The 26,532-nt window shown below is 31.6% G+C and overlaps 3 protein-coding genes, 1 non-coding gene and 1 pseudogene across 6 annotated transcripts; 3 read left to right on the top strand and 2 right to left on the bottom strand.

The window, feature by feature from the left end:
• Window positions 1-241: 241 nt before the first annotated feature.
• Window positions 242-2,798, top strand: LOC125875529 (pentatricopeptide repeat-containing protein At4g02750-like). Its single transcript, XM_049556512.1, has one exon. It carries the CDS (start codon window positions 421-423, stop codon window positions 2,389-2,391), a length of 1,971 nt encoding a protein of 656 aa, XP_049412469.1. The 5' UTR covers window positions 242-420; the 3' UTR covers window positions 2,392-2,798.
• A 489-nt stretch (window positions 2,799-3,287) lies between these two features.
• Window positions 3,288-3,484, top strand: LOC125878078 (U2 spliceosomal RNA). Its single transcript, XR_007447699.1, has one exon. It is a non-coding gene; the product is annotated as a U2 spliceosomal RNA (small nuclear RNA).
• A 521-nt stretch (window positions 3,485-4,005) lies between these two features.
• Window positions 4,006-7,113, bottom strand: LOC125877665 (receptor-like protein 6). Its single transcript, XM_049558894.1, has one exon. It carries the CDS (start codon window positions 7,111-7,113, stop codon window positions 4,006-4,008), a length of 3,108 nt encoding a protein of 1,035 aa, XP_049414851.1.
• A 1,095-nt stretch (window positions 7,114-8,208) lies between these two features.
• Window positions 8,209-8,391, top strand: LOC125878082 (U2 spliceosomal RNA; annotated as a pseudogene).
• Window positions 8,392-8,666: 275 nt separating this feature from the next.
• Window positions 8,667-25,465, bottom strand: LOC125875527 (G-type lectin S-receptor-like serine/threonine-protein kinase CES101). 3 transcript variants are annotated; one of them, XM_049556510.1, is made up of 8 exons: window positions 25,132-25,465; window positions 13,166-13,813; window positions 12,439-12,594; window positions 12,065-12,231; window positions 10,985-11,195; window positions 9,734-9,971; window positions 9,343-9,493; window positions 8,667-9,103 (listed from the first exon to the last, which is right to left on the bottom strand). In XM_049556510.1, the coding sequence occupies exons 1-8, from the start codon at window positions 25,259-25,261 to the stop codon at window positions 8,798-8,800; spliced, it is 2,007 nt and encodes a 668-aa protein (XP_049412467.1). In that variant the 5' UTR covers window positions 25,262-25,465; the 3' UTR covers window positions 8,667-8,797. The 3 variants fall into 3 exon arrangements, with proteins under 3 accessions (XP_049412467.1, XP_049412466.1, XP_049412465.1); XM_049556509.1 differs by lacking the exon at window positions 25,132-25,465 and adding an exon at window positions 14,688-15,160 and having other exon boundaries at window positions 12,439-12,591; XM_049556508.1 differs by lacking the exon at window positions 25,132-25,465 and adding an exon at window positions 14,688-15,160.
• Between the last annotated feature and the right edge of the window lie 1,067 nt (window positions 25,466-26,532).

Genomic DNA, 26,532 nt, shown 5'->3' on the forward strand with positions numbered 1-26,532 from the left:
AACATTCACATTAATGTAGAGGGTTCGAGAAAGGGTCGCATTTTAAATAGTGTGATATAGTCAATCTATCATAATGCACAAAATATTTATATTCAGGCAAAGTTTGAGAAGTGCGACATTTCAAAAAGTGTGATATAACAACCTATTATTACGCAATCTTTAGTGACTGCTTCCACAACTCGAGCCCGTAAACTTGGTGACTACTTTCCCAACTCGAGCCCGTCCGCCCAACTTATACATAACTATCCTCTGTTATTCTGAGATGTCTGTTTTTTTCAAATTTCCCTCTCAGCTTTCTTACCAGGAAAATGAACCTCTAAATTTCTGCTCCAATCTCTAAATCTGTGCATCTACTACTACAATTTTCATACAAAAAATAGCTTAATTCCTCTTTCTGCTTGAAATTATTATCAAAAAATAATGTATAAACCCAGAAATTTGATTAAAATAAGCTACTCTTTTACATTTTGGGGTTCAAATTATTTGCTAAGTAATGATCATGGCCGCCTTCTGAACCGTCCATTCCTTTCAAGAACATATTCAAAACCCAAGAAACAGATTCCATTGCAAATGAAATCAGAACCCCACTTGGAAAAACAGTCCATTTTTAGCTGCAATAAAATGATTACGAATTTAGGCCGTCAAGGCAAAGTTAAAGAAGCACGGCAACTGTTCGACGAAATGCCTCAAAGGGATGTTGTTTCTCATGCTTCGATGATTACTGTTTATCTTAAACATAAGGATCTTCCTAAAGCAGAGAGATTGTTTTATTCCATGCCTGAGAGGAATGTAGTGTCTGATTCTGCTATGGTTCATGCTTACGCGAAAGCTGGGAGGATCGATGAGGGTCGGAGAATCTTTGATTTGATGCCAGATAGAAATGTTTATGCGTGGACCAGTTTGATTTCTGGGTATTTTCAGAACCGTAGAGTGGACGAGGCTCGAAAGTTGCTTCAACAAATGCCTGAGAAAAATGTGGTTACGTGGACTACAGCGATGGTGGGGTATGCTCAAAATGGTTTGATTGCTGAGGCACGATGTATTTTCGATCAGGTTTCTGAGAAAAATGTCATTGTTTGGACGGCTATGATCAGGGCTTATGTTGAAAATCATCAAGTCGATCAAGCTCTTGAGCTATTTGAAAAGATGCCAGAACGTAATTTGTATTCTTGGAATGTTATGATTCAAGGCTGTTTAAATGATAACAGGGTGGAGAAAGCTTTGGAACTGTTTAATGCAATGCCATGGAGAAATATGGTTTCTTGGACAACTGTCGTTACTGGTCTTGCACGAAATGAGATGATAGAAATGGCAAGAGAGTACTTTGATCAAATGCCAAATAGGGATCCTGCCGCATGGAATGCCATGATAACAGCTTATGTTGACGAAGGCCTAGTGGCTAAGGCCAACGAACTTTTTGATTCGATGTCTAATAAAGATCTTGTAAGTTGGAATGTAATGATTGATGGGTATGCTAAAAGTGGCCTCGGCGGTGAAGCCTTAAAGCGTTTCATTCTCATGCTTCGGTCGGGCTTAAGGCCGAATCCTACTACTCTTACCAGTGTAGTGACCTCATGTGGGGGCATCCTGGAATTAATGCAAGCTCATGTTCTTGTTTTACTTCTAGGATTTGACCAAAACACTTCACTTAATAACGCTCTTGTCACGATGTACTCCAGATGTGGAGATATAAACTCATCATTGATCACTTTTGAGAATCTAAAAGTAAAGGATGTTGTTTCGTGGACAGCAATAATACTGGCATATGCTAATCATGGTCTTGGCAAACAAGCATTGCAAGCCTTCGCGCAGATGTTAAGGTCCGGTAACAAGCCAGATGAAATCACTTTTGTGGGACTCTTGTCAGCTTGTAGTCATGCTGGTCTTGTTAAGAAAGGTCAAAAGTTCTTCGAGTCAATGATGCATGCCTATGGTTTAGAACCGAGGGCAGAACATTATTGTTGCCTTGTTGACATTTTAGGTCGTGGTAAGTTAGTTGATGAAGCTATAAGGGTGGTGCACCAGATGCCTCCTGAGGAACGTGATGGTGCTGTTCTAGGGGCTTTACTTGGCGCTTGTAAGTTGTATGGAGATGTTGGAGTAGCTAATCAGATCTGCAATGAAATAGTAGAGCTTGAACCGGGTAACTCAGGGGCTTATGTACTAATGGCAAACGCTTATGCAGCTTCTGGGAGATGGGGTGATTTTGCGCAAGTAAGAAAGAAAATGAAGGAGAGGAAGGTGAAAAAGGTACCCGGTTTTAGTGAAATAGAAGTCAATGGGAAAAATCACATATTTTTTGTGGGAGACAAGTCTCACCCTGAGAAAGAGGAGATTTACACACTTATTAAAGAAAATTTATTGCCTCTAATGCAAGAGAAGATGATTTAGATGAATCAAAGAGATGCATCGAAAACCAGGGATTGAAGAATTTAATTTGAACCATTCGCTAATGTAAGTTCTAAAGCTCAATGCAGAAAGGTGACCAGGTCAGGCGATTAGATTACACTCCTATTCAAATGTTAGTTCACTCTGACCCACCTTCTATCCCCTTCAATTGCTCATCGGTGAACGGAGCTAGAAGCCCCTATACAGGTTCGGCACCAGCTGAGGGTAAACTTTGGGACTCATTATCCATTGAGTTTCGAACCGTGCACCACCTGACTCTCTCGAGAAAGTGATTTTTTTTTGGTTATACTAACAAAATGCACATGCAAACATTTCTTTGTTGATGCAAAAGAAAATCACATATGTACATTTCTCTATCATAAATCCTTGCTTGAGGTGTGTAAACGAGTTAATACTCTTTTATTCTCCTGTTATGCATATAAAGTCGATCAAGCTCTTGAGCTATTTGAACGTAATTTGTATTCTTGGAATGTTATGATTCAATGGATAAGAGGGTGGATAAAGCTTTGGAATTGTTTAATGCGATGCCATGGAGAAATGCGGTTTCTTGGACAACTATCGTTACTGGTCTTGCACGAAATGGGCCTCTAATGCAAGAGATGATTTAGATGAAAAAAAGGGATTGAAAAATTTCATTTGAACCATTTGCTTATGAAAATTCCGAAGCTCTGAGTAGAAAGGCGACCAGGTCAGTTTTATTAACCTTTAAGTCATGTACTGTGGGAGTAGAGAACATTTAATATGAGAGTTTCATATATCAGTCCTGTTGTGCATAGAAATGAAACATAAACTTATCAAGGAATCCCACATTGAGAACTAACAAAAGTTAGAAAGGAGAGAAGTCGTATAAAAGCGGCAGGCCAAGCCTTGATTAAAGCATACCTTTCTCGGCCTTTTGGCTAAGATCAAGTGTAGTATCTGTTCTTATCAGTTTAATATCTGATATGTGAGTCATCGACTCACACGATATTAACTTTATTTTTTAAGGGGGGAAGATCTATCAAGGTAGCTTGCTACCTGGGTCTTTGCACGTCGCCCATGCGTTGCACTACTGCACGGGCCTGGCGCACCCCACCAAATCTAGTTCAAATGTATTTGAGCCTTTGTCTGATTCCACATTATAAACTGATAAATCTTTATCTCTTTTTTTAAAAACTTTACCAGTAAATACAAAGATACCTAGTTTAGAAACAATAATAACAACAACAGAAACATTAACACACTCTGTTTGGATGGTGGTTATGTATTTTTTTCATAATGTATCGTATTGTTTTGAGGGTTGTTTTAGTGACTACAATGTTTGAATATATTGTATCGTTCTCCATCAATACATTATGTCACACATCAATAATTTGAATGATAAACCTACAAGAAAGTAGGATATAAGGTGTAGCTATAAGGTAATGACAAATGGAAATTTTCGTCATTATCTAACATATGAATATAAACAATAAAAAACAATAATTTAAGTAACAATCAACACAAACATGGTATTAAAACTAACAATACAATATAATACAACAGGTAACAACCAGCCAAAACAAGGTGTAAGCTGAAACTGTGTATGTTGCAAGACAATAATGCATGAAGTATATACTAAAACTTCATCCTTCTTCTTGTCTGCCGTCTTCTCTTTTTGGCCTCAATTCTTCTCTTTGCCTCAATTTTCAAAAGGATCCTGTTGATCTGTTGGTTGACAATTCTCACAAACCATTTTGGTCTCCCTGTTAAGAAAATGATATATACTATAAACATCCCAAACACTGATCCACAACCACATCCTATTATCGCAGCTCTCCAATCCATAAAACCTGAATCTTCTTCGTCTTCAATATCAGTCACAGTAGAAGGAGGCATCTCATTATCTCCGCAGTTTCTTGACAAGGGAAATCCGCATAATCCAGCATTTCCTGAATATGAGTCATTTTCAAATGTATCAAGCTGTGGACCTCTAGGTATGCGTCCCATCAGGTGGTTCTGTGAGAGATTCATGACAGCAAGAGATTTCAGTGAAGCAACTTCTTGAGGAATGTTCCCAGAAAGTTGGTTCCACGAAAGGTCTAACGACTCAAGAACAGATAAATTTCCAAAAGACTGAGGTATAGGTCCAAGAAGGCTGTTGTGTGACAAATTCAACCCGCGAAGTGAACCAAGATTTCCAATGGAGTTTGGTACATTACCTTTAAATCTGTTATTTGAGAAATCAATGGTTGTGAAGATAGAAAGAATCCTCACAAGTTCAATCTGCTGTCCTTTTATAGACAATGTCAAGGAATCATGGTATCGAACTTCTCCAATATACGTTAAAGGAATTCCCGTTTGATCTTCTATTATCATGGATTTCAAGTTGTTGAAAAACCTTTCTGACAGGTTTCCAGTGAAGTCATTATAAGAGAGATCAAGGATTTTCAGCTTTGAGAATAAGACTTGGTTTCTTGAAATGGTAATCGGGCCATGTAATTTATTGGATCTCAAACTGAGAACTTGCAGCCTAGGAAGTGATCCTAACCATTTGGGAAATGTATCATTCAACAAGTTTTCTCCGAGATCAACTACTTCGAGCCCTCTGCAATTGGTAAGCTTTCTTGGTAACATTCCTTCTAGTTTATTTTTCCGCAAATTGAGACTTCTCAGACTACTTCCCTTACCAAAGTTATTTGGAATTGTCCCACTAAAATGATTGTTGTGCAGGTCCAACACTGAGAGACTTGTGCTCATGTTCACTAAACATTTTGGAATTACTCCACTCAGGCTGTTATTGGACAAATCAAGAATCAAAAGGGAACTCATTTTGCATAATGGTGAATTAGGTAACTTCCCGGTGAAGTTATTGTTCGAGGCTATGAAGAGGAACAATAAGGGAGGTGGAGAAGGTAATTCTCCTTGAATCAAGTTAGATCCAATATCAAGATTGTAAAGACTCTCAAAGTTATGAAGCAGGTCAATAGCCGTTAGAAAGTTGCTAGAAAGATTCAAATAAGACACTGAGACTTGCCAATTAGACCATGCCCAATCAGGAATTTTTCCATGCATGTTGTTGTTGGAAAGATCTAAGTTACCAATGTATTTTGCAGCTCGTAGGAAATTTAACTCCCTTATGTTGCAAGAAGATGCATACAAACTTCCAAGAGAACTAGGCAAGGATGCATTTTTTTGACTGGAAAATACAGACAGATTGTTAAAAGAAAGGCCAAGACGTCGAAGTTGTTTGCATTTTGAAAACAACCCAATATCTAGACCACCAGAAAGGTTGTTTGTAGAAAGATCAAGTGTTGTCAAGTTCACTAGTTCAGAGAATGATGTTGGAATAGGTCCATTCAGCTTATTGTCACCGACATCAACAACTTCTAACAAGTTGTATCTAACTTCCTTAAGTTGACCAGTAAGTTGATTGCCTCTCAAAACTAAGTATTTTAAGGAAGGAAGATTAAATATCCAAGATGGTATTTCTCCGCTAAGGGAGTTATATGGTAGGAAGAGCAAGATGAGGTTAGGGAATCCGGTGCTGATGCTAGAAGGAATAGGACCAGTTATAGAACAATTTGAGAGGTCTAAACTCTCTAGCTCTGTTAGGTTTGTAACCGAGGATGGAAAAAGGCCCATAAAGAGGTTATATGAAAAGGATAAAGATTTGAGCTTGGTGAAGTTACCGAAAATATTTGGAATGTTGCCTGTAAGGTTGTTAGATGAGATATCAAACTCAACAAGTTGCACCAGCTTTAAGATTGTTGATGGTAGTTGACCATTGAAGTTGTTGGAGAAGAGTTGCAAACTCGTGAGCTCGGTGAGATCACCGATAGTTGGAGGAATGTTACCAGAGAAGTAGCAGCCTGATATATCTAATTTCCTTAAAGAGTTGAGATGACCAATAGAATCTGGTATATTCCCCGAAAAGCCTGAGGAAGAAAGATCTAATTCCCTTAAAGAGTTGCTGCAGTTCCATTGAGTTGTTGGCAAATGCCCTGTGAGATACAAGTTGCTCCCTAAGTTAAGCATTTTCAATCTTGGTAAATGGAAAATGTCATCAGGGATTTTCCCAGACAATTCCGTTCCGACAAGATTCAGCTCTTGTAAGGAAGAGGACAAGTTTGATGGAAGTGATGAAGATATATACGTTGAGGTGAGGTAAAGCTCCCTTAGTTGAGTTAAGTTTTGAAGGAGCATTTTGAAAGTGTGAGGCTCAACTCTCAACTCCTCAATACCTGCAGAAAGATCAAGTGATATCAACTTAGATAGATATGAGACTTGTAAAGGTACTGTCCCTGAAAAACCAGAACGCGATAGATTAAGATGTGTCAAACTCGGAAACCATCCAAATTTGCTTGAAATTTGGGAAGGTGAGAAATCATTGTAAGCTAAATTAAGGTTTTGAAGATGAGACAGTTGGAAGAGGGTGCTGTTGGAGTCAATTGTTCCATGAAGTTTGCTACAACTAAGATCAAGACGAGTTATTCGACCAGTAACTTTATCACATGTTACACCATCCCAAGTACAACAATCAGTGGTTCTATTCCAAGAAAGTGTCTTTGGATAGGGAAAGTAACCATTGGATTCACAATCAGCAGAAGCAGAGTCATCTATGGACAGTTTAAGCTTCAGGTTTTGCAAAACCAAACTCTCGTCTCGTCGACATAGATGACTTGAAAAGATAACAAGTGGATATTGCAACACAAGAAGAAGAAGAAGAAGAAATAGACAGCCCATGATCTGCACAAAAATAATAAGTACTTGAGGAATGAAGGAATAATTCACAAGATTTTATATACTTGAGGTATGAAATATCTTCCTTGACTCCTTCTAGAACAAGTAACAAAATCCAGCATCATTGATCGTCAAATCATTACGCAGCTTGCATTCATAGTTAGGCAACTTTGTGTGTGTGTATGTTAAATGTCAACTCTATTTTTTCTGTTTGACTGATGGTTTGATCGCGCTAGGAGTATCTTTGACATTCAAACTTGATAAATTCAGATGATTGCGACTCTATATATAAATGACTAGACATCCGTCACCCCAGTGATTTGATCTAGTGGTCGATAAAGTGCCTGCGAGATCAGGATTCAAATCCTGGGTTGCTCATGAACATCTCCTTGACTCCTTCTAGAACAAGTAATAAAATCCAGCCTCATTGATTGTCAAATCATTATGCAGCTTGCATCATAGTTAGGCAATTTTGTGTGCATATATGTTAAATGTCAACTCTATTGTTTTTGTTTGACTGCCAGTTTGATCGTGCTATGAGTATCTTTGACATTCAAACAGGAAAAATTCAGATGGTTGCGACTCTATATATAAATGACTAGACATCCGTCACCTCAGTGATTTGGTCTAGTGGTCGATAAAGTGCATGAGAGATAAGGATTCAATCCCGGATGGCTCATAAATTTCTCTGACTCCTTCTAGAACTTGTAATTAAGAAGTATTTAAAGCTCCATACAGGTTTGTCTATATGGAGTATATAATACTATATAATATCATAAATGTTATGAAGTCATAAACTGACTTTTTCTACTCATACCAAAATATGGTTATCCATTTATTTATTTAGTCAATTGGTAATGCCTACCTGTCATGTTGAGAAAAATATCAAGATAGTCCCTTAAGTATACATCTAGAGTTATGTTTCATCCCTCTAATATTACAAAATGGAGACAGGGTGGTGCACTAAACTCTCACTATGTACGAGCAGGATATAAGGAAGGGTCGGACCAAAAGGGTCTATTGTACGCAACCTTACCCTGCATTTCTTCAAAGAAGAGAAGTAAGTATAAAAGCTGTAGGCTGAGCACTAATTAAAGCATACCTTTCTCGGCCTTTTGGCTGAGATCAAGTGTAGTATCTGTTTTAATTAGTTTAATATCATTGACTCACACGATATTAACTCTATTTTTTTAAGGGGAAGGTTTATCGAAGTAGCTTGCTACATGGACCTTCACACGTCGCCCATGCATTGCACTACTACACGGGCCTGGCGCACCCTACCAAGACTAGTTCAAGCTTCTTACTGACCTTTGCCTAATTTCACATTATTTAATTGTTAAATCTTTGTTACTTTTATGTGTTGTAAATCTCTCTTTTGTTCTTGCAAATATTTCAGCACAAGCCACGACCAAGGTTTGTTTCTAGTTTGACCCCATATATCCCAATAGACATTTATTTGGACACACCAAAATCTGGTAATATTCGTAATATTGTAAATTAGAATGTATCTAAATAATTAGCTCCTAAACTAGTGTGATTTCTTTAAGTTTCCCAAATTTAAATTAATCAAATCACCAATAAATACGACAAGGTAGTCAACATCCATAAATAATTGGGATTCATAATTTATAAAATAAGACAAATTACCTGCTAATCAGATTAAATACATGACAAAGAGTAGCATATATCATCTTGCAACCAATTGTGTAATTGTTGCATTGTCAATGTCTAATTCCCCATTTGGAATATTGCCAACTTGATCTTCATCTTGTCTTGTAGAAAATGCAGGCCTCTTTGGGGAATTCATAACTAAATTTTCAATATTTTTGAACATAGATGAAATTTCCAACATTGTAGGCCTATCCAATGGATTTTTTTGGACACATAATAATGCAATTTGCATGCATTTCAATAGTTTACAAGAATGTGTTGTATCATCAAGTGATTGATCCATGAATTCCATGTCTTTACAATCTTTCCACATCTCAAATGCCTGTATTATTATTTTTAAATAAATTATCAATAATAATAATAAAAAATAAAAAATAATGCATTATCAGTGTAATTTTTATCTATATTTGTCTTATTTTCAGGTTATTAATCTCATATAAGGTGTGTTTAGTACGGAAGAAAATATTTCTTACTTATTTTCTGATATTTTAGTAAGTATTTTTTTTCTTATATTAAGTTATTATAAATCTCAATATAATAGGTGAAGTTATCACAACTCACATATTCAAGAAGGTTTAAGTTGTCATCTGGACCATATAGACATGTATTCTTTTTTCCACTTATGATTTGAAGAAGAAGTACTCCAAAACTGAAAACATCAGATTTTGTTGAATATCTGCCTTCAATTGCATATTCAGGTGGAATATAACCCCTACAACACATTACAAATTAAATGAATAATATTAGTAAAGAATATAATTATTAAGATTCGAGTTGTGGAATCAATCGTTAATGCTACATGCTAGTTTCAGGATAAACTCCCTACATCACATCTTTTAATGCATTGACCCTTTCCCAAACCCTATGAGAACATGATGCTGACTATTTTTTTTTTAATGAATGTATATAATTAGATTTCATTCCAAATTATATGAATATAAATAATACTTACTTTGTTCCAACTATTCTGCTTGTATTTGCTTCAACTTCATCCTCCTTAAACATTCTTGCCATTCCAAAATCAGAAATCTTTGGTTTCATTTGTAAGTCCAATAGAATATTGCTGGCTTTTATATCCCTATGGATAATTGTTAATCTTGAATATTCTTGGAGGTATAATAGCCCTTGAATAATGCCTTCAATTATTTGCACTCTTTTTTCCCAATTTAGAACTAATCTTCTCACTTGATCTACATGTGGAAATACAAATCAAGTTGATAAAAAAACATATAAATACAAATTGTTAGTATATATCTAGATATATAGAAAATTGGAGTTTGATCGATCTCATGTGCATGTCAATTAAAGAAAGAAGGAGGTCAATTAAAAAAGAAAAAAATAAGAAGAGATGTTAATTAATATTTTATATTAAATGACAATATAATGAATTTTTTGTGCTAAGACTCTGAAGCGAAGGGAGGTGGTCCCGAGTCTTGCCTATATGGTTATATAGCGACATCGTTGTTTGTAAGTCACGTTAGTGTAGGCACAACGTAGTGTCATGGTATAGCATTAGCCGTTAGCCATGCGAAACTCGAAGCAGCATAGCTCTGATCTGCAAGCCAGCTGCCTGGCCCTATGTGATAGCTAGACTTAAAGCGAGGCTCTTAGTTCAGTAGGATTTGAAAGCAGTCTACAACGAATCAAGCAGGTTCAGTGACAACGGATAACAATCTTCACCACTTAATGGAGAATAGAAGGATAGGCTACAACACAATTGTTTCATGGGTGGGGCTAAGCACATTTATTTAGCACCCCTCCCCCCTCCACACACACACTAATTACCAAAAAAATATCTTTAGTGTGAAGAAATTTAACAGTATCAAGCCATCCAAAAGATCCCTATTGTAACCCTTCATGAAAAATGAAATATGTAATCGTTAAAACGAGGCAAGCTACATGTTTGTAAATGTAGCCTGATAATATAAATTAATTTAGTGTAAAATTGATAAATAAATATCATTCTCACGACTTCTAATTTTAAATGGCCACATATTCTAATAATATCATAAAGAAATAGTCAATTATTTAACGAATTTACAAATACTGATTATTTTTTAATAAATGCATAGCCTATACGATTTTTACATTTTTCTGCACAATCGTTGTGTTTTAAATTATACACTAATGTAAAAATCTTTTTACGATGTATAAAAATTAAACTCAATATAACATGAAAAAAAAAGGGAAAAGAATGACTTACTATAAATGTAGTAATCCAAGCTCTTGTTGGGCATATATTCATAAATCAACATTTTTTCTTCATTTTCAATGCAAAATCCCACAACTTTTACAAGATTTATATGTTGTAATTTTGCCGTAAGAATCACTTCATTTTCAAATTCTTCCAATCCTTGAGATGAAGTCTCTGATAGCCTTTTCACTGCTATTTTTCCCCCATTCTTCAACTTTCCCTAATTGGATTTAGAAGCAAATTCAAAATTTCGAGAAGATTAAAACATTATTACGAAGAAGTAGATATAAAGATAAATTTGACCAAATTGAGCATATATCTTATACTTTTTTTTAAAAAAAAAAATTCTTATTTACTGCTGCCCGTTTCATTTTATTTGGCCCTTATATTAAAGATATTTTTTTTCTTTTTTACTTATCTATTTTATCAAATTAAGAGAGTTTTATTACTTTTGTTTTAATATTACGCTTAATATTAAATAGGTATATAAAGTAGTAGTAGTCAAATTTATAATTTCAAAGTATTATTAGTAAAGTTATTTTAATAAAATTCATTCCTAATCATTGGCGTAGTTGTGATTTTTATTTAGAGTTTAAAATATGAAGAAGTAAACACAAGAAGTCGAAAGAGGTTCAACATCTACTATATATAAACAAAAAATAATTTTAATCATATAAATAGTGTAATTTTTTGTGAATAAAATTTGAATAAACATCAGTTCTTGCTAGCTCCGTTCCTGCTCCTAATAAAAAAATTCTTTAAGGATTGTATCGAGTTAACAACTCCTATTAGTAAATTCATCTTCTAGTGTCCCGTCATTAATTTCATTTAGTTAGTTTAAAATATAATATCGTATTTTATCATGTTTAATTTTATTTTATCCTTAATATTTATAACCCCAATTATTCAATTATCATTTACTCCTAGTTATTATTGACTTGGTCAATGTCATCTTTTCTTCATATTCAAGACTCAAAATATATTTTTACCCAATAATTTTTAATTATAAAAAACTAAACAAAAAATAAATATATATGAAAATTAAATATTTATATTTATTGATTTAATATAAATATCGATGGAATTTACCTCGTAAACTGGTCCATATCCACCTTCTCCAAGCTTATTTTCAAATGAAAAATTATTTGTAGCTTCCTTCATCTCATCAAAACTAAAAACTTGCAAATTGCTATTATCTCCACTTTTTCTTGCTTTATTTCTACTTCCCATTTTGTTCCTTTGGTTCCTCTCTAACTCTAATATAAAAAAATCAAAATAAAAAGAAGAATATTAATAACACTCCTAAATTCAGTTAATAATAATTTCACATATTCTTAAAATATCTGAAAATATTAGAGTAAATATATATATATATATATATATATATATATATATATATATATATATGTTTGACTTTTTAATGATAATATCTTCACGTAAAATTAATCAGAAAGAGTAATTACCTTGAAACTTAGATACTTGTCTCCATCGAAGATACCAAATTGTAAACACTAGCAATATCAATATTAGTAGTGCACCAATTGGAATCAAAATGATAACTAGTTGATTGAGTTTTTTCTTATTCTTCACAATTTCTCCTTGTGTCACTCCACCAGCTTCTAAATTAAAAAAACAATAAGAGAAAAAAAAACACAAATATTTGAGTCATTCATAAATTAATTGTAGATATAATACATAGATCGACACTCAAACATAATTTTTGTTAGCAAGTAAACACTGCACATCTAGATACTTTAAGTTGTGGAGAGCGACATATTTATATCCTAAAATAGGTCACGTGAACTTGTGGTTACTCCGTAATATTTTTTAAAATTGATATAATATTATTTGTTGACATTCATGCTATAAGAACAATAAATGGTGCATTGGTGGAATATATGTTGAGTTGTTTACTTAGAAATCAATTCTCACTTAATACACATTTTACTTTATTTTTTTTAGTGATGCACTCATGTTCTAGAAATCCTAAATTTGTCTTTATTCGTGAACATTAGACACTGACGTGACACATAATTTTAGAGGTACTAGATAATCACTTTTTAAGTTGAAATATTCAACTAACAGAGTAAAAATATCTAAATATGTGCATCCTCAAAGTTAAATCGTGTACGTATCATTTTTTAATAAATATATATATATAAAAGATAATGAAATGGAGTTAATTTATACCTTGTGAAGCAGCATGAGAAAGTAGAGAATTCCAGTTAGTGTCTCCTGAAATATCAAATGCATAGTAACCAAGCAGTTCTCTGCTTTTAATATAAGAAACTTTAGTCCTGACACTTTGAATATCATCGTAACTAATCCAAGTATTTTCTGAATAACAATAATCTCCAACAATTGTTGCATTATACACCGTTGTAGCACGATGTTGCACTATAAAATCCCTAATTTGGTCATATCTCATCCACGGGTTATCGTAAACGTCCGATTTTCCCATAGCCGGAGCTCTGAGACCATGAATATTCGTATTATTCAATCGCCATGCGTATCCGAAAAAGGGAATTCCAAAAACTATTTTCTGCGGCGGTACTCCTTCCTGGATCCATTGGTTGATTCCGTCGCTACCACTCACTTGTTTCACCGGATCGAATAATTGTGCATGTGAATTCGTTTCTAAAGGAGACCAATTCGGTTCGTAAAAGCCGTATTCTAGTAGGTTAATCCAGTCTAAGTTTCTTGTCAATGATTGAATTGGGTATATCGAATCATTGACTCGGGGCGAACCGGAAACAGTTGCCGTGAAAAGTAAAGGAGCTTCGCCGGAGTTTCTGGCCTCCGTGTTGATAGTAATGCGCCACTCATTCAAAAGGATACCTTCATAAAAGATATAATTAAGTAAATAAAAATATATATCTTCGTCTAATTTTTACATTAAATTCTCTTACTATTGACTAACGACATAAGCTTTCAAATTTGTCGGTATGAAACTTAACCATTACGCAAAGTCCAAGGACAAATTCAAATTATTTTGTATTTCAAAGACTTATAAATTTGCAAAGGGCCTACATGTTGAAATGTATTTATTTGATTAATTCATTTAACCGATGAACATAAATCATTTACTTAGCTTTTCTAAGTTGGTCAAATATATATTTTCAAAGCTAATAACTCACAAGGGTAAAAAAGGAATAATATGGTCATTTATGCATTGATTTTATGAAATGATAAGTATTATGGACCAACTATTTATAGAAAGGGATGATATATAAAAAAGGACGGAGAGAGTAATAAACAATAGGGATAATATTACTATTTTATCCTTTGACTTTGTTAAATTTAATGTTTTGAGAAATGTGTTAGATGATAAATAGGAGTATTTCATAGCAAGGGTAAAATAGACACAAAAGGTAAATTATTTCTTGATTTTTTAAACTGGACAAATATTATTGGACAACTATTTTTAGAATAGTGCACAACTATTGTTGGACAGAGGGAGTAATATAGATGTTTTAAGATATGAAAGTAAGGTCATACAATTCAAAATTGTGTTGATTTTTTATATAGCAACTCAACTAATGCTTAATTCAATCTCCTTGAAAAAAATGACTTTATAAGATAATAACTATTAGTTGAGTGACTATATGAGAAATTAACTAATTAAAAATAATATCAAAGCAGACAAATATCTCATCAATCATTTATCTCTAGCAAATTAAACTCATAGATGAGATGACGACACGTACAGTACCTAAATTTGCCATGTCTGAAGCAGATTCTGGAAATATCCAACTAAGATCAAGACCATGAAATCCCAATTGTCTAGCTAATTTTATTGATGAATCAATAAAACTTTTTCTTGAATTTGATGTTGTAGCCATAACTCCATATGTTGTTTTATTTGAACCTCCTCCACCTATTGACAATAATGTTTTTGCAGTAGGATTTTTTTGTTGGACTATGCTTGTAAATTGTATGAATGATGAATTTGGTGAAGTGAGAATTAATTGATTGGATTGGGAATTAATATCAGCAAATCCACAAAATAAATGAGAGAAAGGAGTTAAATCAATTTTGTCTAAGGATAATTCACTCTCCCTTAGCCAGTAACCTCCCTTAATTGTAATATTTTGGCCATTAGAGAAGATGATTAGTTGGAGGAACAAAAATAAGAAAATATTAGCATACAAAAAGGCCATGGCTCAAACTAGTAAGTATATGATTATGGGTGAGAGATTATTATATATATATAATATAGTTTCAGGATTTGAGTGGACAGAAATAGTTGGACTTTTCTCTGCCCTTCATTAAAAGTAAACCTTTGAGAATGAAAACAATCCTACTGTTCTCCAAAATTGGACCGTAAATTTAAATTTAATCCGACCACAAGTTAAATATTTTAGGTGACCAAATAATTTTTTTTTTATAAAATATTGATATGGATAAATATGTTTGATGTCTCCTCAGTTTCAATTTATGTAAATTTATTTTGATATGAAGTTTAGGAACTTAAGAAATAAATATTTTTGAAATATGTAATCTTAAATATGATAATATTTGGATAACTACAAATTTTTGAAACTTGTAACCTTAAAAATATAGAATAACATTTATCATTTGTATTAAGAAATTTATAAAATATTTATATATATTTAATCATGAATTTCATTATTATTATTATTATCTATTAGTTTAAAATTAATATAAAAAATTCACAAATTTTAAATCTTAAATACGTGCTAATCTACAACATCCTCTAGTGTGAAGTGGCTGACTATTGACCAGATAGGGAATAAGTCATGTTAGATTTTTTTTTTTTTGGCTTCCCACTCGGTGTCCAAAGTCCATATTGGAGCTCTGATTAAATTCGAATCGCGCTCTGCAGCGCCAATTCGGGGGTGACACTCCCAACAAGATTTTCTCTATACCCAGGGCTCGAACCCGAGACCTCTGGTTAAGGGTGAAACACTCTCACCAGTGCACCACAACCCATGTCGATAGTCATGTTAGCAATTTTGCTAATGTTTTTTCCTTTATAAATGCAACATTTATTAATCGTGTCACATCATTCATATAATTAATTTTTTTTATAAATTGTATTCTTAGGCATGTCAAAAAATATAGGTGGCTATACAAATTTGTTACTCCCTCACTCTAATAATAGTTGTCCACTGTGTGGAAAAAATCAAATTTATCGTTTTTCGTGTATTATAGTCCATGAATTTTTGGTAATACATGATCACAATTTGTTTTGGCAGAAATTTTTCATGGACGTCCATTACGACCATATTAATGGCATGAGTTGGTCCCAAGGGGCAAACATACGCGTTTTCTAACTCAAACGAGCCTCACTGCGGAAAAAACCGAATTAACCGTTTTCGTGTATTATAATCCATGGATATTTGGTGATACATGATCCCGACTTATTTTTGGCCAAAAAATTTCATGGACGTCCGTTACGACCTTATTAATGACATGAGTTGGTCCCGAGGGGCAAACAGACCAATTTTCAAGTTCAAACAAATCCCAATGCGGAGGAAGATCAAATTTAACGTTTTCATGTGCTATAATACATGAATTTTTGATGATACGTGATCATGACTTGTTTTCGTGTGTTATAGTACATGAATTTTTAGTCATACGTGATCATGACTTGTTTTCGTATGCTATAGTACATGAATTTACTTTTAGTTCTTGATGTTATTTTTATAAGAGATTTTTATTTTCATACATGGGAGATCTAATAATATCATTTTTTTAAAATTCAATTTTTAAATATCATTTCCTAAAAAAAATTAAAGACTTTTAAGCGCTAATCATTTTACCAAGTTTACTGAAAATATTACTCACACTTACCGAAAAATTCTTTCACGCCCTATTTTATGTTAATGATCCGTATATTATATTATAGATATTTGACAAAAATTGTTGAGAGAAATATTAACAGAAAAATGTCACATTAATTTAGAAAAATTGACGTGTTTTTTTCTTCTCTTTCTTCATGGAATTTTGGACATGACAAAATTATTGACAAGAAGTGTCAATTAAAATTAAATTCTGGACACGATAAAATTATAGACGAGAAGTGTCAATTAAAATTGAGTTTTGGACAAGACGAAATCATTGACGAGAAGTGCCAATTAAAATTGTCACCTACACTCAATTAAAATAACTTGAATCACTACCATTTAATTTCAAACCTTATTCACAATTATTTTATTATTATTATTATTATTATTATTATTAAAATATAACGATAATATTATAATACTCTATATGTGATAGATATTTGCCAAAAATAATTGTTGCGAGAAATATTAAAAGGAAAATGTCACATCAATTTAGAAAAATTGACGTGTTTTTGTAAAACTTTTACGACTAATAATTGAGAAAGAAAGTCCAGCATGCAAGGACGATAACACAAAAGAAAGTAGTTTGTTGTTTTCCCAAGTCATGATGTAAATTTCTATCATTCACAGAAATTTACGAGAAAATAATTTAATTTTTAATTTTTAATTTTTAATTTTTAATTTTTAATATATATATATATATATCATTAAAAGATAATATATAATAATAGTAACAGATGCAATTCATGTGTCACTCAACCCACATATTTTCGAAAAGGAGTATAAATATAATGTATGTTAATATTGAAAATTATATAAAAACTTTAATAAATATTAAATTTGAACCATAATTTTTAAAGTACAATGAGTATAATGCTAAAAAATTTAAAGATTCAACTAATTAAATTTATACCTTGAGTTTGCCTCTAACCAAAAATAATAAAGAATCATAAATTCTTGTAAAATCCCACTCTATATTGTACAACTTCATGTCAAGTGGTTCCTCGCAAGGAAATATTCCTTTCGTTCACTTTTACTTATCACTTATTCTTAAAATAGGTTTTCATTTTTACCTTTCACTTTTGACATATCTTGATGTTATAACTTATAAATATAGTTTGATTTAATTGTATCACATAGCAAATTGTTGCTATTTCGCCTCTCTCCTGGTGAATCTCGTTCGCCACTCTCGTTCTCGCTAGCAGTCTCCCTCGCCTCTCTCGCTTTTATACAAACACAAATGTATAAAATGCGTTTGTGTTTGTATAAAGCGAGAGAAAATTGTATATATACATATTTTTTCGTTCTCCTCTCTCACCTCTCCCAGATCTCGCTCGCCTCTCTCACTTTATACAAGCACAAGTGTATACATTACATTTGTGTTTGTATAAAGTGAGAGAAAATTGTATATACAAATACAAATGCATATATTTTCATCTTATACACTTATGATTATACAAAATACGATCTTCCCTTGCCCAGTTTTCTTTTGTCTTTCTCTCTTTCTCGCTCTATACAAATACATATTATACAATTGATTTGTGTATATGTCTACCAAAACAAAAACAGATTATACAACTGCTTTCTTTTGTATATGTATAGTGAAATATACATATTTATGTTTGCTATGAAGCGCAATTATGCAAACTATAGTTATAACATACAAATATAATTTTTATATTTGCTATATGTGAATTGTTCTACTTTTTTTCTATGTTTTACCCTCAACATTGCATGGGCCTGGCACACCCCACCAAGTCCAGTTCAACTTTTTTTGGGCCTTAATTGCTACATTTTTCTTGTTGTGGTTGTAAAGTTTTTGTTTAAAGAAGTATTTTCTTAATCAATCCTAAATATTTTGCCTTTTTATATATATATGTATATATATTTTGCCTTTAAACAAGAAGGAAAGAAAAATTATACTAGTAGTTGTCAAGTGAAAAAAAAAGCTTTCAGAAAAAGATTATTGAGTTTTCTTATGAAAATGGGGTAAAGAAAAGATCAAATGAAAGAAAACAAGACAAGTATTTAATGCTAAGGGCAAAACATGAAAAATAATAATTGTGTTTTCTTGATATGTCAAAAGTGACAAATAAAAATGAAAATCTATTTTAGAAATAAGTGACAAGTAAAAGTGAACATAGGGAGAAATAAACGTATCTAAATTAGTCATACTCCAATATGAATATCGAATACCAGTTAGAAATTCACAAAACAAAGATATATACATATTTTTTTTAAAATAACCAATCGAATCGAACCATTAAAGCCACTAAAATGCATCTGAACATTTGGTAGGANAAAAGTGAACAGAGGGAGAAATAAACGTATCTGAATTAGTCATACTCCAATATGAATATCGAATACCAATTAGAAATTCACAAAACAAAGATATATACATATTTTTTTTAAAATAACCAATCGAATCGAACCATTAAAGCCACTAAAATGCATCTGAACATTTGGTAGGATTGATATCATCAGTCATCTTGCAATCAATTGTGTAATTGTTGCAGTATCAACTTCTTGCACTAAGTCATAATTCTTCAAACTTTCAATCTTTTCTTCATCTTCCTTTACAGAAAATGCAGGCCTCTTAGGGAACTCAATCACTAAATTTGCAATATTTTTCAACATATTAGAAACTTCCAACATTGTAGGCCTATCCAATGGATTTTTTTGGACACATAACAATGCAATTTGCATGCAATTTAATAATTTGCAATATGATGTTTTATCATCAAGTGATTCATCCATAAATTCCATGCCTTTACCATCTCTCCACATCTCAAATGCCTGTATTATTATTTTTTTCAACATAGAAAAGAAGAAGAAGGAGGTTAAACCATGCATTTGGCTTAAAAATATATGTTACAAGTTCGACAGAATTCAATAACTTTAGCAAGGAGTTTATTGAACTAAGTAGACACATACATTTAAAATACCTTATGCAACTGACAATTTAAATTAATTGAATTCAATATAAATATCAAACACCATCAACAAAATAATAATAATATATTCAGTGAAATATCACGAGTGGAGTATGGAGAAGGTAGAGTGTATGTAAACCTTACCACTACTTCGTGGAGATTGAGAGACGTTTTCAAAATACCCTTGCCTCAAATGCAACAAATTCAAGTAAGAAAAAACAAAAAAAACATAGCAACTAATAAGGAAAGTAATGTAGAGCCTACAACAAAGAAACAAGAATAACAACAAAATGTGATTTAATTGAAACACAATAAACAACAGATGATGATGATAGATATCAAAAGCAAGAACTATAAGAATATGTCCAGTACTATGACAAATACCAACAAGTCTAAACCCACAAAAAGCAAGACAATACTCCACACAACCTACTGATCAAATATCGAATGCCTAATAAAAATAAAATAAAAAAATTATGACAACTCACATATTCAAGAAGGTTTAGCTGTTCATCTGGACCATAAAAACATGTATTCTTTTTCCCACTTATGATTTGAAGAAGAAGTACTCCAAAACTGAAAACATCTGATTTTGTTGAATAAATGCCCTGTTTTATATATTCAGGTGGTGCATAACCCCTGCAAATAAATATATATGATAAGTAAATAATTCACATAAAAACAAATTTTTATATTATAATGTAAATCACATAAAAATAATAATTTTACTATCTTGAAAATAAGATAAGTCACAAAATATTTACATCAAAGTAATACATGTATATATAATGTTTGCATACGAACTTCTATCATTTAATTATAAACAATTAATATATATTTTCACTTTATTCGATCACTTAATATGGAATATCGCTTACGAAGCTTATTTTACGTACCCATATATATTAAATAATTTGATAGTGTAAAAATTGTTTACGAGGTATACATAATACTTACAATGTTCCAACTATTCTGCTTGTATTTGCTTCAACTTCATCCTCCTTAAACATTCTTGCCATTCCAAAATCAGAAATCTTTGGTTTCATTTGCAAGTCCAATAGAATATTGCTGGCTTTTATATCTCTATGAATAATTGTTAATCTTGAATATTCTTGTAGGTATAATAGCCCTTGAATAATGCCTTCAATTATTTGCACTCTTTTTTCCCAATTTAGAACCAATCTTCTCATTTGATCTGCATGTGGAAATACAAATCAAGTTGATCAAAAAACATATATATACATTTCTTCTTCAGAGATAGTGACAGAGTCAGAATTTCAATTAAAAAGATCCAAATTAGATATTTTTTAAAAAAAAACACGTGAAAAAGCAAAGAGATTTAATATTTTTATAATTCTTTTTGGTCCATATTATATGGTATTTTTATCTTTTACATTTAATTCAAAATAAGTATATTTTTTTACATAATAAAATATTATTTAATTTTTTTTCTTTCAAATTTACCTTTATTTTTACATAACAAAATCCATACTATTTAAATTTTAATTACTAGGGGTGAGTGAATATGATTTCTTATTGGGTGTATTTAAACTAAAAACACCATATAATATGAACCTAAGGGAAAAAGGGAACATACATCTATACATAATAAAACATCAAAGAATATATACTGGTACTTAATAGGAATAACAACATAGTGGATGTTTACCTATAATTATCTTTTGATTGATCCAAATTCATAGTATAGGTAAGTCCCTTTTTATTTTGGAGGGGGAGGGGTCATGGCCACTATTCCATATTCGTATTGGAGCTCGATTAAAATTAAATTAGTTTTCAGAAGTGCCATATCAAGGGTAAAACACTCCGTAACAAAGGCAATTCCGTACTAAGGAAAAATTAAAACTCGAGACATTTAGTTAAGGATGAATGAGTACTTATCAGTTCATCACAAATTTTATTGGTATATTATAATTTATAAGCAAGTTAAACTCAAATATTAAAAAAAATTGACTTACTGTAAATGTAGTGGTCCAAGCTCTTGTTGGGCATATATTCATAGATCAACATTTTTTCTTGATTTTCAATGCAAAATCCCACAACTTTTACAAGATTTATATGTTGTAATTTTGCAGTAAGAATCACTTCATTTTCAAATTCTTCCAATCCTTGAGATGAAGTCTCTGATAACCTTTTCACTGCTATTTTTTCCCCATTCCTCAACATTCCCTATTTAGATTTATAAGAAGCGTATTCAGAATTTCGAGACGATTGATGTATTATTATAAAGATCAGAAGTGAACTCAAATAAAAATTTAAACAGTTTAATCTTCAAATTCTCACTTTAACATATTATGTCCTTTTTAAAAATTATTGTTTAACATCTATAGTTATATTTTGTATCAAAGATGTTGGGATCAATTGAAATTTTAAAAGAATAAACCATAACAAAAAAAGAAAAAGAAAAAAGTACTAAATAAGATACAAGACATAACACTAAATAACCACTTAGGTATACCTAGTTTTAGAAAAGAAAGAAAACACCAATAACTAGTTAGAGAGGTCGTGTTAACAATTTTTATTTTTTAAAAAAAGGTAAATAAATAGACATAAAATTTGAATTCCTAATTTTACTTAGAGAGGTACACTCAATATCTATCATACAACATAAATACGGTGAATATTATCATCGAATTTATATGACACCATTTTCTTCCATGTGCATCCCAAAAAAGATTATTTATAGCTTTAATTACTAATTAACAACTCCTATTAGTAAATTCATCATCTTGAAGACCTGTCCCATCATTATTTTAACTTTAAAATTATTTTTCCACTTTGAATTCTCAACCACCTAATTTTTTTAGAGAAATTATGCGGATAAGCAAATATTTATTAGTTAATTAACAAACTATACTTATAGAGCCTAATTAAGTTTATTTTAGTGGCTATTTGCGAAATTTCCTTTTTTTTTTTTAAAGAATTTACTTTAAATATGTCATGCATATATTTGTAGTCTGGCACAAATTTCTGATTCGAATTTAAAAATATACCACAAGCCATCCAAAAATCATTGAAGATATTTGTTTTAAATTAAAAAATAACAATGATTAACCAGACCATTAAAGAATTATTTAACCCAACAGGTGCTATATATATAAAGGGAAAATTTTATAATTAGCAATATTAGTACCATTTTTTGCTAAAAGGATGTTAATTCAAATTAGAAATTTTTTACAGTGACCACATAATGATTCTGTTTCACATTTTCTTCCTATTCAAGACTCGAAAAATATTTTGCTCCAATAATTTCTAATTATACAAAACTAAAAATAATAATAATAATAAATATATATAAAAGTAAAATATTTATATTTATTAATTTAATACAAATATCGATAGAATTTACCTCGAAAACAGGTCCATATCCCCCTTCTCCAAGCTTATTGTCAAATGAAAAATTATTTGTAGCTTCCTTCATCTCATCAAAACTAAAAACTTGCAAATTGCTATTATCTCCACTTTTTCTTGCTTTATTATTGCTTCCCATTTTGTTCCTCTCTAACTCTAATATAAAAAGGAATAAAACCCCATAATTTAGTCAATAACTAATAATTCGACAACTAATACTACAAGTCAACAACTAATCATTCGACATATTTTTTATCAAGTTATAGTGAAAAAGAAAAAATATTGTTTGATTTTTCAAATAATAACATCTTCATCTAAAATGAGACGAAAAGCGTAATTACCTTAGAATTTAAGGCGAAAAAAATATATTTTCAATAGTAATATCTTCACGTAAAATTAATTGGAAAGAGTAATTACCTTGAAACTTAGGTACTTGTCTCCTTCGAAGATACCAAATTATAAACACTAGCAATATCAATATTAGTAGTACACCAATTGGAATCAAAATGATAACTAGTCGATTGAGTTTTTTCTTCTTCTTCACAATTTCTCCTTGTGTCACTCCATCAGCTTCTAATTTTTTTTTAAAAAAAACAAATAGTTTAGCCATCCATAAATTTATAATAGATATAATATAATAGATTGACATTTTAAAATTTGATATCAACTGACAAGTAAACACTGTATGTCTAGATCAGCACCCCAATTTGTCTTTTTTGTGTCGTGAACACGTGACGCTAAGGTGACATATCAAGTTTATCATGAGATGATCAAACTGAAAGGAGTTGAAATGCTTACATGCCTTTTTTTAAAAACAAAAATATTTATGAAAAGATATAAATCCTTTTGAATAACAAAATGAATGGAGTTAGTTTATACCTTGTGAAGCAGCATGAGAAAGAAGAGAATTCCAATTAGTGTCTCCTGAAATATCCATTGCATAATAACCAAGCAGCCCTCTGCTTTTAATATAAGACACTTTAGTCCTAACAGTTTGAATATCATCATAACTAATCCAAGTATTTTCTGAGTAACAATAATCTCCAATAATTCTATCATCATGTATGGTCGTGGCGCGATGTTGCACTATAAAATCCCTAATTTGGGCATATGTCATCCACGGATCATCGTAGACATCCGATTTTCCAATAGCTGGTGCCCTAAGACCATGAATATTCGTATTATTCAATCTCCATGCATATCCATAAAAAGGAATACCAAAAACAATTTTTTGTGGTGGAACGCCTTGTTGAATCCATTGGTCGATTCCGTCACTACCACTCACATAGTTCACCGGGTCGAATAATTGTGCATGTGAATTTGTTTGTGATGGCGACCAATTTGGTCCGTAGAAGTCGTATGCTATTAGGTTGATCCAGTCTAAATTTTTTGTTAGTGATTGAACCGGGTAAATTGAACCATTGACTCGGGGCGAACCGGAAACGACTGCCGTGAAAAGTAAAGCCACGTTGCTGGAGTTTCTTGCCTCCGTGTTGATAGCAATGCGCCACTCATTCAAAAGGATGCCTTCATAACATATAAGTAAATAAAAGATTATCTTCGTCTAACTTTTACATTAAATTCTCTTATTACAAGGCTATTAATTATTTACTCATCTTATTGACTAACGACAAAAGCTTTTAAATTCGTCATTATGAAATTTGACCATTTTGCAAAGCTGTCTAGGGACAAATTCGAATTATTTTGTGTATTTCACCCCCTCTTTTTTTTTCCCTTATAATAGGCCTACGTGTTTTAAAGTCTTTATCTTAGTTGGTAAAAATAAATCTAACTCATTTTATAAATGACTTCAACTATTAATGAAAAGTAAATCTAAATCAAAATAAATTTAAACCAATAGGAACTCTCTAAATATTGATGTTTTAAAATATGAAATCAGGGTTCCACAATTCAAAATGATATCAGAGCAAAGAATACTCTAGATTCAAATTTCATCAATCATGTATATGAAAAAGGAAAGAATATTCAAATTTTTATCTCTGTTTGATTAAACTAGCTCTTAAATGAGATGATCATACAGTACCTAAATTCATCATGTCTGAAGCTGATTCTGGAAATATCCAACTAAGATCAAGACCATGAAATCCCAATTGTCTAGCTAATTTTATTGATGAATCAATAAAACTTTTTCTTGAATTTGGTGTTGTAGCCATAACTCCATATGTTGTTTTATTTGCACCTCCTCCACCTATTGACAATAAAATTTTTGCACAAGGATTTTTTTGTTGGACTATGCTTGTAAATTGTATGAATGAATTTGGTGAAGTGAGAATTAATTGATTGGATTGGGAATTAATATCAGCAAATCCACAAAATAAATGAGAGAAAGGAGTTAAATCAATTTTGTTTAAGGCTATTAATCCACTGCCCCATAGCCAGTAACCTCCCTTAATTGTAATATTTTGGCCATTAGAGAAAATGATTAGTTGGTGGAGGAAGAAAAATAAGAAAATATTAGTGTAGGAAAAGGCCATGGCTGAAACAAGTATGATTTTGGGTGAGTTTCATATTATATAGTTTCATGATTTGAGTTAACTGAGTTGTGGTGCGATGACTAGAATTTTTTGCCCTTAAATAGAAGTACCGGATTTGAGTCATTGAGAATGAAGAAAAGAACGTTGTATTGAGAACACCTTCTCTAGAATTGAGCCCTATAATTTGCAAATTCAAATTTAATTCAATCTCAATTCACAAATAAATAAAATTGAGTTGAGCGTGTGGAAAAAGTTGAGATGATTTTTTTTAGTTTCTAAAAGAATCATTAATATTTTAGAAAAGCTTATAGACTATTGATATGAATATTTCAATTTATGCGAACTTATCTGTTTCGATATAAAGTTAAAAACTTAAAGATAATATATTTTTGAAATATGTGATTTTAAAAGTAATAATATTGTTTTAAAACTTGTAACCTTAGATTATAGAACAACATTTATCATTTATATTAAGAAAATTCATAAAACATTTATATACATTTAGCTATAAATTTTATCATTATTATTTATTAATTTAAATTAATATAAAATTTTAAATTAAATTTTGAATAGACGCTAATCTACAGTATTATGTATAGAGCCGTCAAAATGGGCTTAGCCCATGGGGATGGCCCAACCCTATCCGTTATTGGGGTAGGGTTGGGATAAGATTTTTCAATCCCATTTAAAACTAGGGCTTATAAGCCCGGCCCATATAAGCCCTTGTCCTTTGAGGCTTGATCGGGGTTGGGCCGGGATTGGCCCATGGGCCATAACTTTTTATTTAAGAGTAATTTACAATAATCTCACTAGTATATAATCTTATTATTTGAATACACGCTAAGTTGTAATATTATGAATCTTTGTAGCCAGATACATGTATCTCGAAATATATGGACTCAAAATTAGGTTAATTTGTTCTAGATACGCTTTATCTAAGTAGATTCGCA

The sequence above is a fragment of the Solanum stenotomum genome, chromosome 9 (genome assembly GCF_019186545.1).
Source record: "Solanum stenotomum isolate F172 chromosome 9, ASM1918654v1, whole genome shotgun sequence".
In the NCBI taxonomy this organism is placed as follows: Eukaryota; Viridiplantae; Streptophyta; class Magnoliopsida; order Solanales; family Solanaceae; genus Solanum; species Solanum stenotomum.

Coding starts and splice junctions, on each gene's coding strand:
- LOC125875529 (XM_049556512.1), top strand. CDS start 421: ATGTATAAACCCAGAAATTTGATTAAAATAAGCTACTCTTTTACATTT.
- LOC125877665 (XM_049558894.1), bottom strand. CDS start 7,113: ATGGGCTGTCTATTTCTTCTTCTTCTTCTTCTTGTGTTGCAATATCCA.
- LOC125875527 (XM_049556508.1), bottom strand. CDS start 15,135: ATGGCCTTTTTGTATGCTAATATTTTCTTATTTTTGTTCCTCCAACTA. Junction 13,814..14,687: donor TTCAGACATGGCAAATTTAG/GTACTGTACGTG, acceptor TCTTTTATGAAG/GTATCCTTTTGAATGAGTGG. Junction 12,232..12,438: donor ACAAGTATCTAAGTTTCAAG/GTAATTACTCTT, acceptor TTTTTATATTAG/AGTTAGAGAGGAACCAAAGG.